Consider the following 17,655-nt stretch of genomic DNA (forward strand, 5'->3'; position numbering starts at 1 on the left):
AATGACTCGATCATGAAAGGGGATTATAAAGAAAAATCAAGCGAAACAGGGCTAGAAGGGTGAATGGCTTCACTGCCAAATCCAGAGAAGGAAAAGCAAGAACTGAAAGTGATGATCATAGAATCATAGAATATAAGGGTTGGAAGGGACCCCAGAAGGTCATCTAGTCCAACCCCCTGCTCGAAGCAGGACCAATTCCCAGTTAAATCATCCCAGCCAGGGCTTTGTCAAGCCTGACCTTAAAAACCTCTAAGGAAGGAGATTCTACCACCTCCCTAGGTAACGCATTCCAGTGTTTCACCACCCTCTTAGTGAAAAAGTTTTTCCTAATATCCAATCTAAACCTCCCCCACTGCAACTTGAGACCATTACTCCTCGTTCTGTCATCTGCTACCATTGAGAACAATCTAGAGCCATCCTCTTTGGAACCCCCTTTCAGGTAGTTGAAAGCAGCTATCAAATCCCCCCTCATTCTTCTCTTCTGCAGGCTAAACAATCCCAGCTCCCTCAGCCTCTCCTCATAACTCATGTGTTCCAGACCCCTAATCATTTTTGTTGCCCTTCGCTGGACTCTCTCCAATTTATCCACATCCTTCTTGAAGTGTGGGGCCCAAAACTGGACACAGTACTCCAGATGAGGCCTCACCAATGTCGAATAGAGGGGAACGATCACGTCCCTCGATCTGCTCGCTATGCCCCTACTTATACCCCTTATATTCTATATTCTATGATATTAGAAGGCCTTGTGGCACAACACTGATCATTAGCTGTTCTGTATTTCCATCTGGCCAGCCAGCAAGGAAGAGATGTCTAATAGCTGGGGCACGAGCCTGGGATACAGAGTGACCCGGGTCCAATTTCCTGCTCCACAACACACTTCAGATGAGCTGGGGCAAGTCACCTAGGCCCCACTCCTCACAGGCCTTTAGCCTCCAAATGTCCATTGACATGAGCAACGGTTGAAGGTCTGCGCCTCCTTCTCTCTGCCCTTGGCTGCAGGATGGCGACATGGGGAGGACAGCCAGACGGCCATCCCCCCCTCACAGGGGAGATTCAGTCAAGAAGATGGTCAGGCACTTGTTACCATGGTCATGACCCCATTTGAACACATTGTGTGATCGCTGTACCATGCCAGTGACAGCAGTGGGGTGGGGTCCCCAAGGGAGGCTGCCTCTAGAGGCTCCCCCCTCCCCACTGGAAAGGCCCTATGCCCTCCCAGGCCAGCATCAGGTTTTATAGCCATCGCCAAGCCAATAGAGGAGCTTCTGGATGCTGAATGGGTGGGTCACCTCTAGCCAATGGGAAAGCTTGTGGACACTCACGGGGCGGCAACTATAGTCAATATCAGCCAATGATGAAGTGACCTACTTTCGTTCTCACCCACTCCGCGAGCTCGGTCTTCCCCTGCGCTCTCCCGGTTGGTTAATAGGCGAAGGAGGCGGGCTGTACTCATCTTCCATCCAATGAGAAGGCAGGGTTTGTAACAGCTGCCTGGTTCAGCCTATTATTGCTGGCGTGGGTAGTCTCGCTCCTTTCTTTGCAAAATGGCGGCGGTAGCTCAGGTCCCGTCCCCGTCCCCGTCCCCTGCTCCCGTCCCGGCAGCCCCAAGTCCAGCAGCCGCACCGCCAGTTGCGGCCACCCCAGCGGGAGGTGCAGCGCCGCCTGTGCCTCCCACTACAGCAGCCCCGGGTCCAGCAGGCCCGGCAGCGCTGCCTGGCCCCTTCCCCGGCGGCCGCGTGGTCCGGCTGCACCCGGTCATCCTGGCCTCCATCGTGGACAGCTTCGAGCGGCGGAACGAGGGCGCGGCCCGGGTCATTGGGACCCTGCTGGGTAAGAGCCCCCGGGGTGAGCAGGGCCCGGCTCTCTCTCCCCGCCTCCGTTCCCCCGGGGCTAGCGGAGCCTGGACCAGGCTGCCCCTGGCTGGTCCAGGCCCCTTCCCTCACCTGGGTTCCACCTTGGCCCTCGCTGTAAGGGGAGCCTGAGCTTCACAGCTGTGCGGCGTCTCAGGGAAGAGCCTGGGGTGCTTGAGCCCGCCCAGCACCTCCTCTCAGTCTCTCTCTCTGCTCTGCAGGCACTGTGGACAAGCTCTCAGTGGAAGTCACCAATTGCTTCTCGGTCCCACACAACGAGTCCGAAGATGAGGTGGGTGATGGCCTGTGCTCCCTGAGTGTGTCCATCCTACCACAGAGGAGAGTTGGGAGACTAAATGGCATGACAGTGAAGCACTCTGAAGTACTCAGATGGAAGATGCTGAGTATTAGTGGGCTAGCTCACTTGGCTATCAGGATCGCTGTAGGAGTGAGAACAATCTCATCATGCTAATGTTTGTACTCCTTTCCTGCATGTTTCACCTTTTGCCTTTGGTATTCCGGAAGTCCTGGCTCTGTCTGAGTCTCTGTTAGCACATGTGGCTCTAGAATTCACTACCCTTTGAGTGAGGTGTGATTAGAAGAGTCTACACGTGATGTATGTTGGCAGGGTCTTTTGGTGAAATCCTACCATGTTGTCCTAGTGTATGGAGGGCAATGAAGTGCTAGTTCTGCTTGCAGTGGGCTGGTAACTACTAAGGGAAAGTTCTTCTCTGAATTCTAATTGACCACAAGAACCTTCCATTTCACTGCCCGCTGCTAGAATTTAAATTTTAAGCACTCCTGCAGTTGATTGCCTCATGCTGCTTTGTTGTGGTTTTCAGGTGGCTGTTGATATGGAATTTGCTAAGAATATGTATGAGCTGCACAAGAAGGTTTCCCCTAGTGAAATCATTTTGGGGTGGTAAGTCATCTTCTCCACTGCAAACATGTGACCTGTGCTTAGCAGTTATGTGGCCCCATTATGCACCTTGAAATATTGTACACTGCATTATAGATTTTGAATAAGCAGCATAGTTTGCTGAAATAACAGCTGGGGATATAGAATATAAATCTCAAGAAATGGGATATATTTTTTAACGTGAGACTAGGTATCATGGGAAGGGAATAAAGTGTATGTAGTGGGGCAATATTTTCTGATACTGTAGTCTTCTCCCAAGAGATTGTTGGAAAATCAGGTGAAGTGATGTAGGGAACTGCACTTCATAGACCTCTTGGGGTGGAGTGCGGAGAACCTCATTAAGTCTCTTGAGGTTCTGTGAACCAGCTTTGTTTTGTTCCTGAAGAAATAAATGCAAACCCTGACTCCTCTTTCTCTTCAGAAGGTTGTTGTGGAGGCCAACAGTTTATATACTTCAGTGAGGTCCGAGCTGTAATGAATTTAAGTTAATTATGTTTCGAAGATATTAACTGCAGGACAGTTAAAGCAGCTGGATTAATATAGTCCTGTATTTTTAACTCTGATGGTCAGTTCATGGAGGAATTGGGTTGTAGCTCTTTACCTAAGAGCTTATTTTCCTATAATGTGCTTTGAATTACTTTTAATCAGAGAGCAATTCAAAGCCTAATAAGTGCATCAAAAATCATGTGTCTGATTTGCAAAGTGCAGTGATGTCCTGAGCAGATGGTACTCAAACTTTTTTCCTTCACATCCTGCTACAAATTGATCATGTGTTCAGAGCAGAGTTGTGTGCACATCATTGCTTAATGGCAAATATCCCAGTATGTCTGAAATATGAAGTGTTGGATGCCCAGGTCTCATGTTCTTATGTTGTGTTTTCTAAGGTATGCTACGGGCCATGACATTACAGAGCACTCTGTCCTGATCCATGAGTATTATAGTCGGGAAGCACACAATCCAATCCACCTCACTGTGGACACCAGTCTCCAGAATGGGCGCATGAGCATTAAAGCCTATATCAGGTATTTTGGGGAGATAGATCACACTTTGGAAAGGGGATCGCCAGTGGGCTTATCAAAAAGGGACACAATAGGGTAGGGAGGGATTTAATTGATTGTCCTAATTAGGACAATCAATCTTGTCTCCTGGCTAGAACAGAGGCTGTGAACCAGGTCTCTTGATTCTATTCCCAGCTGAGTCTTTGATTGTGGTGCTGTGCTCAAGTGACTTAATCTCTGAGATTCTGTTTTCCCGTCTATACAATTGAATTAGTACTTGCCACACTTAACAGGGGTGTTGTGACTTAATAAAGTTTTGAGAATGGCTTGATCTCCACAGATGAATGGTTAGTATGAATGTCACTTCTGTAATTTCCTTTTGATTAACTGAATGCTTGACTTTCCCCATTGAAAACTATATATATAAACTAGGGGGACAAGTATAATAAGGGACCTAGACAAATTAGAGGATTGGGCCAAAAGAAATCTGATGAGGTTCAATAAGGATAAGTGCAGGGTCCTGCACTTAGGACGGAAGAACCCAATGCACCGCTACAGACTAGGGACCGAATGGCTAGGCAGCAGTTCTGCGGAAAAGGACCTAGGGGTGACAGTGGATGAGAAGCTGGATATGAGTCAGCAGTGTGCCCTTATTGCCAAGAAGGCCAATGGCATTTTGGGCTGTATAAGTAGGGGCATAGCAAGCAGATCGAGGGACGTGATCGTCCCCCTCTATTCGGCATTGGTGAGGCCTCATCTGGAGTACTGTGTCCAGTTTTGGGCCCCACACTACAAGAAGGATGTGGATAAATTGGAGAGAGTCCAGCGAAGGGCAATAAAAATGATTAGGGGTCTGGAACACATGACTTATGAGGAGAGGCTGAGGGGACTGGGATTGTTTAGTCTGCAGAAGAGAAGAATGAGGGGGGATTTGATAGCTGCTTTCAACTACCTGAGAGGTGGTTCCAGAGAGGATGGTTCTAGACTGTTCTCAGTGGTAGAAGAGGACAGGACAAGGAGTGATGGTCTCAAGTTGCAGTGGGGAAGGTTTAGGTTGGATATTAGGAAAAACTTTTTCACTAGGAGGGTGGTGAAACACTGGAATGCGTTACCTAGGGAGGTGGTAGAATCTCCTTCCTTAGAAGTTTTTAAGGTCAGGCTTGACAAAGCCCTGGCTGGGATGATTTAATTGGGGATTGGTCCTGCTTTGAGCAGGGGGTTGGACTAGATGACCTCCTGAGGTCCCTTCCAACCCTGATATTCTATGATTCTAAGTTTTTAGCGACAAAGAACCCCTGGGAATCTCTAGAATTCCTCCGGACCAACAACTGTGTAACAACTGTTACAGTTCCCCACAAGTGTGAATGCGGTTCTTGGTGAGAATGAGTAACCTGCTCAGTCTCTTCTGCTTCAGTGTAGGGGAGGCAAACCAGATAAAGGGTTGAGGCAAACCAGATAAAGGGTTACTGTCTCCTCCTTTGAATAGGTTTCAGAATAGCAGCCGTGTTAGTCTGTATCTGCAAAAAGAAAAGGAGTACTTGTGGCACCTTAGAGGCTAACAAATTTATTTGAGCATAAGCTTTCGTGAGCTACAGCTCACTTCATCGGATGCATGCAGTGGAAAATACAGTGCGGAGATTTTATATACACAGAGAACATGAAACAATGGGTGTTACCATCACTCTCATTACAGTGTGTATGGAAACACCCATTGTTTCATGTTCTCTGTGTATATAAAATCTTCCCACTGTATTTTCCACTGCATGCATCCAATAAAGTGAGCTGTAACTCACGAAAGCTTATGCTCAAATAGTGCCATAAGTACTCCTTTTCTTTCTAAGAATAGGTTTGTATGCAGAGTAGAGAAATGTCCTCTAGTCCATCCCCTTGTGCTGAGGCAGGACCACATATACCTAGATCTGTGGTTCTCAAACTGTGAGTCAGGACCCCAAAGTGGGTTGCGACCCCATTTTAATGGGGTCGCCAGAGCTGGTGTTTAGACTTGGTCAGACTTGCCCAAGCCCGGACACCTGGTGCTGAAGCTGAAGCCCGAGTCACCACATGCTGCCAGGGCCAAAGCCCAAAGACTTCAGCCCTGGATGGCAGGGCTCAGGTTATAGGCCCCCGCCAAGGGCTGAAGCCCTTGGGCTTTTAGGCTCTTTCTCTCCCACCCCCCACCTGAGCCTGGGATGGTGGGACTTGGACTTTGCCCATCCCCTAGTCAGGGCAGTGGGGCTCAGGCTTCAGTCCCCCTTCCTAGGGTCGTGGGGGTTTTTTATTGTCAGAAGGGGGTCATGGTGCAATGAAGTTTAAGAATCCTTGACCTAGATCATCCAATTATGAGGATTCCATAGCCTCCCTTGGAAGACTATTCCAATACTTAACTATCCCAATACTTAGAAATGTTTTCCTAATCTCTAATCTAACTCTCCCTTGCTGCAGATTAAGCGCATTACTACTTGTCCTACCTTCAGTGGACATGAAGAATGATCACAGCCTTTAATGTATCTGAAGACTTATCAGGTTCTTCTCCTCCCCCATCCCCCCCCCCAGTTGTCTTTTCTCAGGACTAATCATGCCCAGTTTTTTAACCTTTCCTCATAGGTCAAGATTTCTAAACCTTTGATCATTTTTAGTTGCTCTTCTCTGGACTTTCCAGTTTATCCATATCTTAAAGTGTGGAACCCAAAACTGGCTGCAGTACTCCTACTGAGGCAGGGTATGGCAGAACAGTTATCTGCCATGTCTTGCATAAGACACTCCTGTTAATACACCCCAGAATATTAGCCTTTTTCACAACTGTATCACATAGGTGGCTCATACTCAGTTTATGCTTCACTATCCTTTTCTGCAGTACAGTCTAGCCAGTTGTTTCCCATTTTGTATTTGTGCTTTTGATCTTTCCTTCCTAAGTGAAGTACTTTGCACTTGTCTTTATTGATTTTCATTATGGTCCAGTTTATCAAGATCCTCTTGAATTCTAATTCGGTCTTCCAAAGTTTTTGCAGTCCCTCCTGGTTTGATGTCATTTGCAAATTTTATACATAAATTCTCCAATTCGTTATCCAAGTCAGGAATGAAAATATTATGTAGTACTAGGCCAGGACTGACCCCTGCAGAACCCCGCTAGACATGCACTTCCAGTTTGACAGTGAATCGTTGATAATTACTCGTTTGAATATGGTTTTTCAACCAGTTGTGTACCCATTTGATAGTCATTTCATCTAGACCACATTTCCCTCTATTCATTGTGGGAATGTCATATCATGTCTACTGCTGCTACCTAATCCAGTAGACCAGTAACCCTGTCAAAGAGGGAAGTGAAATAGGTTAGGTATTACTTGTTGTTGACACATCCGTGTAGGCCATTACTTATGCTATGTTATGTAAATCTTGTCTTTTCTAGTGCTCCGATGGGGGTCCCTGGTAAGACCATGGGGGTGATGTTCACACCTCTGACAGTGAAGTATGTTTACTATGACACTGAGCGGATAGGAGGTAAGCCGGCTTGTTGTTCTTGTTGGTTCTACCCAGAGTATTTGGGTGCTTGATTTGTGTCTGGGGATCACAGGGATCTGCATCCCTAGCTTGTGTACCTGAGTGCTGCTTACAGAAGTCATTGCCTTAGTGCTCAGTGCCTCATCTTCTTCTTTGTTTCCCTGCCCCCCATATTAGGGGATTTCTTGTTGCTGTTCAGTGCTGATGAAATGGTGCTATCAGACAGGGTGCTGGGCATTGGTGAAAGTCGAAGTGGCCCAGCATTTTGGGGCAGAGTGGCACAGATGTAGGAGTTGTGAAGTGAATGCAGAGCAATGAGCTGTGGGGTAAAATGGAGGATTGTGACTGGATTAGAAAGTGGAATCTGGGAGGGTGGAGAAGAGAAACAACCAAGTCAGGCCACAAAACCAGTGGAAAGAAGCAAAGAGATTATAGATAAAACTGGAGAGACAAAGGGAAAAGGTGTCTGTTCCTAACCTTAAAGACATTGGGAGCGCTCGTCCTCGGGTCAGTAGTGGCCTTTTCTTTCAGAAGGCCGTCAACTTTGATAACACACATGCCTAGTACTTGGCATGTTTCATCTGATTTTTTTTAATCAGAATTGACATGAGACAACAGGGAACTCCTTAGATTGTATATCAGAGTTTGGAGAACTATTTCATCTATTTGACAGCACTCTGTGTAGTCCAGAGGTCTGCAAACTGTGGGATGCAGAGGAACGTTTGTGGGGGCCTGGCTGGGGACCAAGCCAGCTCCCATGGTGGGTGGGGATGGAGCACCACCCAGCTCCGTTGCCACCCCTGGGACCCTGGCTGCCAGCCCTGGCTGTGTCACCGCAGCCCGGCGATGGGGGAACGGGGGCATGGACAGAGGTAAGGGGGTGTGCAACATAAAAAGTTTGGGGACCACTGATGTAATCAGTTTCCAATTTGAGAGTGTCTCCCAGCAACTTGGGAGAGAGAAACATACAGAACCAGAAAACGTGATTGTAAAACCATTAAAAAGGGGCATTGCTATTAACTCTTAAGAACTCTATTTCAAATTATTAGCATCCCTTAAACTCCCCCTACTAAAGTGAGACTGTATATATCATGAGGCTAACTTACAAATTTCTGATTACTGGATGTGAAAATGCGTCAGGGACAAGTTGAAGATGTCTTTGGGACTTCTTGGAGTGTATAAGTTGTAACTGTACTAGGTGCCAGGCAGGCAGCATTGTCATTGCTTAGACCTGGGGAAAGAAGGCTGAGCGAAATGGCTGGAATCCCTCATTCTTTTTCAGACCAAATACTAATCTGATGCTTCTCAAGATGGAGGCCAAAACTTTCAAGCTTGGGTGCCTACAGTTTCATGTTTAGGCGTTAAAGTGCTCTGATTCTTAGATGTTCTGAGCACCTGCATTCTCCATTAAGATCAATGGAACGTGTGCCTGTGTCCTCCGTTGCTCCCCCATGTAGCTAATAAATTACTACTGGGGGAATTCTGCGCCAAAAAAAAATTCTGCGCACAATATTTTAAAATTCTGCAGCTTTTATTTGTCAAAAAACATTACGTAATCACGCCAGTTTTAATTATTTTGGTGATTTATTTAAAAATACCTGTCAGCAAGTATGTCTGAGAATACAGACACACAAATTCCCTATGTGGTGGTAGAGAGTTTAAAAAAAAAAAAAAAAAGACAATCCAGTTCCTGTTTCCCTGCCCCCTCCTCCCCACAGCCCAGTTGGGGGATGGACACCTGCAGCCTTTACCTCCCAGAACCCAGCCATGTGCCCCACACAAGCCAATACATCTGAATCTCCTGTGGCTGTGCCCCTCCCCCACCCCCCCCCCCAGCCCAGACACCTACCCGTCAGAGCCCAGGGAAAGAGCTTGATGCTCAGTGCCAGGTTTGTGTGGAGTTTCCTGTGCACTGCAGCCACCTTTCGTCAGAGCATGCTGGGAGCTGCAGTTGCCTGGATCCCTGTAGTTCTCTCCCCATTCCCCTGGCAGTATCTTCTATGTGCGAGCTGGGCTCTGCCATGTCCAGCAGCCACTAGTGGCAGCCAGCAGCACTGCAGTCCATCTCTGTTGGGGGGGGAAAGGAAATTCTACACAAAGCACTAATTTCTGCAAAAATCTGCTTTGCACAGTGGCGCAGGAGTACTATATACCCTGTGGAAATGCCAGCATTACATTGGTAGTGAAGGCAGCACTGGAAAAGCATTTCCTGTTTTGCTGCAGCAGATGTCATCCTAAAAATCTCTGGGGAGTGGTTGGTGGTTGAAGCTGACCTTGTGACAGCCAGTTTCTCAGCATCTCTCTTCTCGCAGTTGATCTCATCATGAAAACCTGTTTGAGTCCCAGTCGAGTGATTGGCTTGTCCAGTGACTTGCAGCAGGTGGGGGCAGCGTCAGCCCGGATCCAGGATACCCTGAGCACAGTGCTGCAGTATGCAGAGGATGTGCTGGTAAGGCTAATGTCTGTGCGATTCTGTGGCCAAAAGAGCTAATATGATTCTGGGATGCATAAATGTGAATCTTGAGTAGGAGTAGACAGTTATTTTACCTCTGTATTTAGCACTGATGCGATGGCTGTTGGAATACTATGTCTAGTTCTGGTGCCTACAATTCAAGAAGGATGTTGATAAATTGGGGAATCTTTAGAGAAGAGCCCAGAGAATGATTAAAGGATTAGAAAACATGCCCTGTAGTGATAACCTTCCCTTTGTTAAGCTAAATATATTGAGCTGCTTCAGTCTAAGGGATGATTTGATTAATCTATAAATACCTACATTAGAAAAACATTTAATAATCGGCCTTAGCCAAGAAAGTTGTAACACAATCCAACAGCTGGAAGTTGAAGCTAGATAAATTCAGACCAGAAATAAGGCATACATTTTAACAGTGAGCAACCACTGGAACAGTTTACCAAGGGTCATAATGGATTCTCCATCACTGACAATTTTTAAATCAAGTTTGGATGTTTGTATAAAAGATCTACTCTAGGAATTATTTGGGGGAAGTTCTATGGCCTGTGTTACACAAGAGATCAGACCAGATGATCACAAAGAATCTGAATCTATTTCAGCTCATACAGGAGAGGGTGAGAGCTTTCCCTGCATTTGTGTCAGCTCTTCCTGTTCTGTGCAGTAAATTTGTTGTATCTTGCTCATTGTAAAATGTCTTTATTTTTATGGTTAGTCAGGTAAAGTGGCTGCTGACAACACTGTTGGGCGCTTCCTGATGGATCTTATTAACCAGGTGCCAAAGATTTCACCGGAGGACTTTGAGACAATGCTGAACAGCAATATCAACGTGAGTCCTGTTACTCAGTTCTTCTGGGTGTTCTTCATGAGGAATCTATCTGGGATCCACTGGGGATCCGCAGCAAATCTATTGCTTACCTGTTTCTGGGTTGTGGAAGACAAGAGAGGTGTCTGCCCTTTTTTCCCATCTATCAGCCTGGCTTCACAATTAACAAATGTTACTGAAATAAAAAAAAAAGTATGAAGGGAGCTATTCAGATCTGCCAGTACCCCCCAAAAGCTGAATAACAGTAGGAAGCATTAACCAAGCTTTCATAAGAACAGTCGTACTGGGTCAGACCAAAAGTCCATCTAGCCCAGTATCCTGTCCTCCAACAGTGGCCAATGCCAGGTACCCCAGAGGGAATGAACAGAACAGGTAATCATCAAGTGATCCATCCCCTCTCACCCATTCCCAGCTTCTGGCAAACAGAGGCTAGGGACACCATCCCTGCCCATCCTGGCTAAAGCCATTGGTGGACCTATCCTCCATGAACTTTTTTTCTTTTTTGAACCCTGTTATAGTCTTGGCCTTCACAACATCCTCTGGCAAGGAGTTCCACAGGTTGACTGTGCGTTGTGTGGAAAAAATCCTTCCTTTTGTTTGTTTTAAACCTTCTTATTTCATTTGATGACCCCTAGTTCTTGTGTTATGAGAAGGAGTAAATAACACTTCCTTATTTACTTTCTTCACACCAGTCATGATTTTATAGATCTCTATCATATCCCCCTTTGTTGTCTCTTTTCCAAGATGAAAAGTCCCCGTTTTATTAATCTCTCCTCATATGGCAGCCGTTCCATAACCCTAATAATTTTTGTTGCCCTTTTCTGAACCTTTTCCAATTCCAATAAATCTTTTTTGAGATGGGGCAACCAGACCTGCACACAGTATTCAAGATGTGGGCGTATCATGGATTTATATAGAGGTGATTTATTATATATTCTGTCTTGTTATCTATCCCTTTCTTAATGATTCCTAGCATTCTGTGTACTTTTGTGACTGCCATTGCACATTGAGTGGACGTTTTCAGAGAACTATCCACAATAACTCCAAAATCTTTGAGTGGTTACAGCTAATTTAGACCCCATCATTTTATATGCATAGTTGGGATTGTTTTCCAGTGTGCATTACTTTGCATTTATCAACATTGAATTTAATCTGCCATTTTGTTGCCCAGTCACCTAGTTTTGTGAGATCCTTTTGTAGCTCTTCACAGTCTTGGGACTTAACTATCTTGAGTAATTTTGTATCATCTGCAAATTTTGCCACCTCACTGTTTTCCCCTTTTTCGATACCATTTATGAATATGTTGAATAGAACTGGTTGCAGCTGAGACCCTTGGGGGACCCCACTATTTACCTCTCTCCATTCTGAAAACTGATAATTTATTCCTACCCTTTGTTTCCTATCTTTTAATCAGTTTCCAATCCATGAGAGAACCTTCCCTCTTATCCCATGACAGCTTAGTTTAAGAGCCTTTGGTGAGAGACTTTGTCAAAGGCGTTCTGAAAATTGAAGTACACTATATCCACTGGATCCCCCTTGTCCACATGCTTGTTGACTCACTCAAAATTTTCTAGTTTTAATCTTAAACCTTAACATTCAGTTAACACACTACAAATGATAGAACTATATAGAAATGAAAAGGAAATCCAGAAAAGAGAAGGTGCCTGAAAAGTGTTGTAATGTTACCCAATCTTGAACTTCATAAGGAACCGAGTCACTGTTCATAGGATCATGTAAGTAATAGTTCTGTACAGAAACCTTAGCATAAGTGGTTTCCCAAAGAGAGTAATGATTTCCCCCACCCCGCCTTGCATTCAGGACATTGTCCATAGGTGTAAAATGGAGACCAGGTTGCAACACAGTCCTGAAAATTATCTTCTAGGCATGATATGTCAATGACCAAAACAAAACCCCACCCTTTCTACCCACTCTCTTCATAAGAATGAGAATAGCCATACTGGGTCAGACCAATGGTCCATCTAGCCTGGTATCCAGTCATCTGGTACCTGCCACTGTCTGAGGTTCAGAGGGAATGAACAGAAAAAGGCAGTTATTGAATCATCCATCCCCTGTAGTCCAGTCCCAGCTTTTGGCAGTTGGATGTTTAGGGACACCCAGAGCATGGGGTTGCATATCGCTGGCCATCTTGGCCAATAGCCGTTGATGGACCTATCCTCCTTGAGCATAGCTTATCCTTTTTTGAACACGGTAATAACTTTTGGCCTTCACAACATCTGGCAATGAGTTCCACAGGCCGGCTGACTGCATTGTGTGAAGTACTTCCTTATGTTTGTTTTTAAATCTGCTACTTATTAATTTTCATTGTTCTTGTGTTGTGTGAAGGGGTAAATAACACTTGCTTGTTCACTTTCTCCATACCAGTCACAATTTTATAGCCCTGTATCAGATCTCCCTCTTCCCCCCTCCCGCCCCCTTAGTGATCTCTTTTAATCTTTCCTCATATGGAAGCTGTTGCATACCCCAATCATTTTTGTTACCCTTCTCTGTACATTGTCCAGTTCTAATGTATCTTTTTTGAGATGGGGTGGCCTGAACTGCATGCAGTATTCAAAGGTATGGGCATACCATAGATTTATATAGTAGTGTTAAAATATTTTCTGTCTCATTATTTCTCCCTTTCCTAATGATTCCTAACATTGTTAGCTTTTTTGACTGCTGCTGCACATTGAGTGGATGTTTTCAGAGAACTACCCATGATGACTCCAAGATCTTTCTTGAGTGATAACAGCTAATTTAGACCCCCATCATTGTGTATGTACAGTTGGGATTATGTTTTCTAATGTGCATTACTTTGCACTTATCAACATTGAATTTCATCTGCCATTTTGTTGCCCAGTCACCCAGTTTTTTGAGATCTCTTTGTAACTCTTTACAATCAGCTTTGGACTTAACTATCTTGAGTCATTTTGTATTGTTAGCAAAGTTTGCCACCTCACTGTTTAGCCCCTTTTCCAGAACACTTACGAATACATTGAATAGCACTTGTCCCAGTACAGAACATTCAGGGACCCTGTTAGTCACCTATTTTCATTGTGAAAACTGACTATTTATTCCTACACTTTGTTTTGTCTTTTAATGAGTTACTGATCCGAGAGAACTATCTCGTATCCCATAATTCCTTACTTAACAGCCTTTGGTGAGGAACTGTGTCAAAGGCTTTCTGACAGTACAAGTACACTATATCAACTGGATCACCTATGTCAGCATTTTGTTGACACCCTCAATGAATTCTAATAAATTGGTGAGGCATGGTTTCCCTTTACAAAAGCAGTGTTGACTCTTTTCCCCAACATATTGTGGTGGTGTCTCTCTCATAATTCTGTTCTTTACTATAATTTTCAACCAATTTGCCTGGTATTAAAGTTAGGCTTACCGGCCTGTAACTGTCAGGATCCCCTATGGAGCCTTTTCTAAAAATCAGTGTTACATTAGTTGTCCTCCACTCATCTGGTACAGAGGCTGATTGAAGCAATAGGTTACATACCACAGTTAGTAATTCTCCAATATCCTATTTGAGTTCCTTCAGAATTCTTGGGTGAATGCCATCTGGTCCTGGTGACATATCACTGTTTAATGTATTACTTTGTTCCAAAACCACCTTTGACACATCCATCTGGGACAGTTCATCAGATTTGTTCCCTAAAAAGAATGGCTCGTGCGGGAATCTCCCTCACATACCCTTGATTCTTTAGCTCCTCAATTGTCCAGTAGCCCCACTGATTGTTTGCCAGGCTTCCTATTTCTGATGTACTTGCAATTCTTTTTTTCTGTTTGCCTTTCGCTAGTTGCTTTTCAAATTCTTTTTTGGTCTGCCATATTATCCTTTTACCCTTGCCAGAGTTTATGCCCCCTTCCTATTTTCCTCAGTAATATCTGACTTTCATTTTTAAAGGATGTCTTTTGGTCTCTAACAGCCTCTTTTGCTCTCTTGTTAAGCCATTGTGGCATTTTTTGGTCCTCTTACTGTGTTTATTTGGGGTATACATTTAGTTTGAACATCTAGTTATATTCTTAAATAGTTTCTATGCAACTTGCAGGCATTTCAGTCTTGTGACTGTTCCTTTGGATTTCTGTTTAACTAGCTTTATCATTTTTGTTTAGTTCCTCTCTTTGAAGTTAAATGCTACCACAGTGGGTTTCTTTGGAATTTTTTTCCCCTACAGGGATGTTAAATTTAATTGCATTATGGTTGCTATTGCTGAAAGGTTCATTTGTGTTCAACTCCTGGACCAGACCCTGTTCTCCACTTAGGACTAAATCAAGAATTGCCTCTCCCCTTGTGGGTTCCAGGACTAGCTTCTCCAAGAAGCAATCACTAATGGTGTCTAGAAATTTATCTTTACATCCCATCCTGAGATGACATATGCAGTCAATGTGGGGAGAGTTGAAATCCCCCATTATTTCTATCTTCATAGTGTCTCTAATCTCCCTGAGCATTTCAGTCACCTACACCTTTCTGCTCAGGTGGTTGGTAATATATTCCTGCTACTGTACTCTTTATTATTCAAGCATGGAATTTCTAGCCCTCTAGAGAGAATGGCATTTCTATCCACATTGTGGGAAATGTGGTCCTTTCCCAGTCTGCAACCGTCACATTCTTCATGGTTGAGTATCTGATGTGAACAAGGATTCTTAGTAACTTGTCAGGTTAGGCTGAGGGAATGAGCCTCGTAAAGAGAGAGGGCCAAAATAGGCAAAACCAGGCTGGTGACTAGAGAAACTGTTTTTAACTAGTAACCAAAAATTGGAAATAGGCGGGCAAAGCTATCTGGGAGAGATGAGGGAACGTCTCAAGGCAGCCTTTTCAGTAATTAAAGGCAAAGGATTCCTTCTTACACTTGCTAGGAATTGTGTGCATAACCTGAAAGCGCTGAGATTGTCTTGAAACATGAAACTTTTAGGACAACTGTGTAAATAGCCAGATCTTACTGCAATCTGGACTTGAAAGATAACTGGCAACTGGAATAAAAGGTGATGCACCTAATATTTTTGTCTGGTAACTTTAGGCTTCACATTTTTTAAGGAGCTATTTCTGTGATGTGTACGTTGCCCATGACAAACCTGCATCAGTACCACTTCATGCTGTGAGCCCAGCAGCTCTAACAAGCTACGCCGAGTGTATCCGTTGCTTAGAGCACGGGACTGAGCCCACTTCTGTTCCCAGCTCATCTTCCTGTGATAAGTGGAGAGAATCACAATTTCTATTCCTCAGTTTGCCCAGCTATAAATTAGAACAACTCTTAAGTGTAATGTTTGTAAGGCACTTTGAGACCCTGTGTAAAAGTGGCAAGTTTTATAAGCAGGATCAGGCTAGTTCAGTAGTTGGATGGGAGACATCCAGGGATCAGCTAGTTACTGCAGAAGGGGTGGTGTTGATTCAGTAGGAGCATTTCCTCAGAGTTGGTTTTGACCCAGTATCCCCCAAGCATTGCCTTGGGCTGCTGAATGTGCCATACCAACAAAGGCCCATATCACTTTCCCTAAGGATAGGGTTGTCGACCCCCGTGTTCTAGCTAAAATCAAATACTGGTAACTACATGGTCTCCCTTCATTTCTCCCTGCAGTTTTGATTGAGTGGAGCATTCACTTCCTGTCCTCATGTCCTAGCGTAGTGGTGGTGTGTGCTGTTTGAACAACTGCTTCAATTCATTGCTGGATAAAGAGAATCACTCCTGTGTAAAGTGGTTTGGGATTTCTAAAGATGAAAGTTTCTACTTCTGACTTGGATTGGGAATCAGGATATATGGATTTATATTCCTGATTCTCAGTGACTTGTGTGACTTTGTCGAAGTCACTTAACCACTATATGCCTTCTCTTCTCCATCTGTGAAATGGGGATAATGCTTGCAATGCTCTGAGGACTATAGATAAAAAGCACTGAAAGTTCCGAGTATTATATGAATGCAAGGTATTCCAAACTGGTGAATGAAGTGGAAACAAAGTTGTGGAGCCATCAGTGTCACTCTGAAGAATGGTGATTGGCAACTGCACTGTTTGTAAATTGCTTTAATGACACAAATTCGCATCTCTTTGATTCTCTGAATCAGTCTAATTGCTGTCCATTTCTCTTTCTCAGGACCTGCTGATGGTGACCTACTTGGCAAATCTCACTCAGTCGCAGATTGCTCTCAATGAAAAACTTCTGAGCTTATGATGGACTCCCTGCCTTCTGTCACTTGAGAGCCTGAAGATACAGCAGAGCTACTCTTCCTACAATCTGTTCTGCTACTGAATTTAGTTGGACATTAATGTAATTGCCTAAATGATTCAGTATTCCCCCATATCCCTCTTGATTCCCACCTCTGCCCCAAAAAATCCTTCCACTGTGGTTCAGATATTGAATCAAAACTGGGTGTGAGCCAGTTTTATTATTGAAAATGGAATTAATTGATGGCTACTCTTTAGTGCTCATGAGCTGCTGTCCTAGGTTAGCCATTTATATAACAAACACAACTCCATTGTATTGTGAGGATTATTGTTTCTAAATAAAGTTCCATTCCACTGATAAGAGTGACTTTGCATCCATAGGTGTGTCCTCTTCCTCAATATGTGGTAATACTGTCTTTTTAAAAAAAGTTTCCTCTCCTGAGATCAGTTATAGAGCACATAGGAGCACGCAAAGTTCTATAGAGTCCCTGTGGTAGAGGTGGGCAAACTATGGCCCGTGGGCCACATCTGACCGGCGAGATCGTCCTGCCCGGCCCTTGAGCTCCTGGCCAGGGAGGCTAGCCCCCAGCCCCTTCCCTGCTCTCTCTCTTCCCCACCCTGGCAGCCTCAGCTTGCTGTGGTGGTGGGGCTGCGAGCTCCTGCTGGGCAGTGTGGTGGCATGGCTGCCAGTCCTCCTGCTCTGAGTGGCATGGTAAGGGGGCGGGGAGCATCAGGGGACAGAGGTTCGGGGGGGGCAGTTGGGACAGGGAACGGGGGGTTGGATAGGCATGGGAGTCCTGGAGAGCCTGTTGGGGTGGATAGGGGCAGACAGGGAGCTGGGGGGGGGGTTGGATATGGGGTGGGGACCGGGGATGGGGGTCAGGGGACAAGGAGCAGGGAGGGTTCGGGGGGTCGGGAGTTCTGAGGGG

At 45.0% G+C, this 17,655-nt stretch overlaps 1 protein-coding gene across 1 annotated transcript; it reads left to right on the forward strand.

Moving 5' to 3' along the window:
* The first annotated feature begins 1,525 nt into the window (after window positions 1-1,525).
* Window positions 1,526-17,087, forward strand: EIF3F (eukaryotic translation initiation factor 3 subunit F). The gene is made up of 8 exons (XM_048858042.2): window positions 1,526-1,830; window positions 2,072-2,142; window positions 2,693-2,772; window positions 3,654-3,791; window positions 7,174-7,265; window positions 9,578-9,714; window positions 10,448-10,561; window positions 16,656-17,087. The coding sequence occupies exons 1-8, from the start codon at window positions 1,545-1,547 to the stop codon at window positions 16,731-16,733; spliced, it is 996 nt and encodes a 331-aa protein (XP_048713999.2). The 5' UTR covers window positions 1,526-1,544; the 3' UTR covers window positions 16,734-17,087.
* Window positions 17,088-17,655: the final 568 nt, after the last annotated feature.

Source organism: Caretta caretta, chromosome 7 (genome assembly GCF_965140235.1).
Source record: "Caretta caretta isolate rCarCar2 chromosome 7, rCarCar1.hap1, whole genome shotgun sequence".
Classification (NCBI taxonomy): domain Eukaryota; kingdom Metazoa; phylum Chordata; order Testudines; family Cheloniidae; genus Caretta; species Caretta caretta.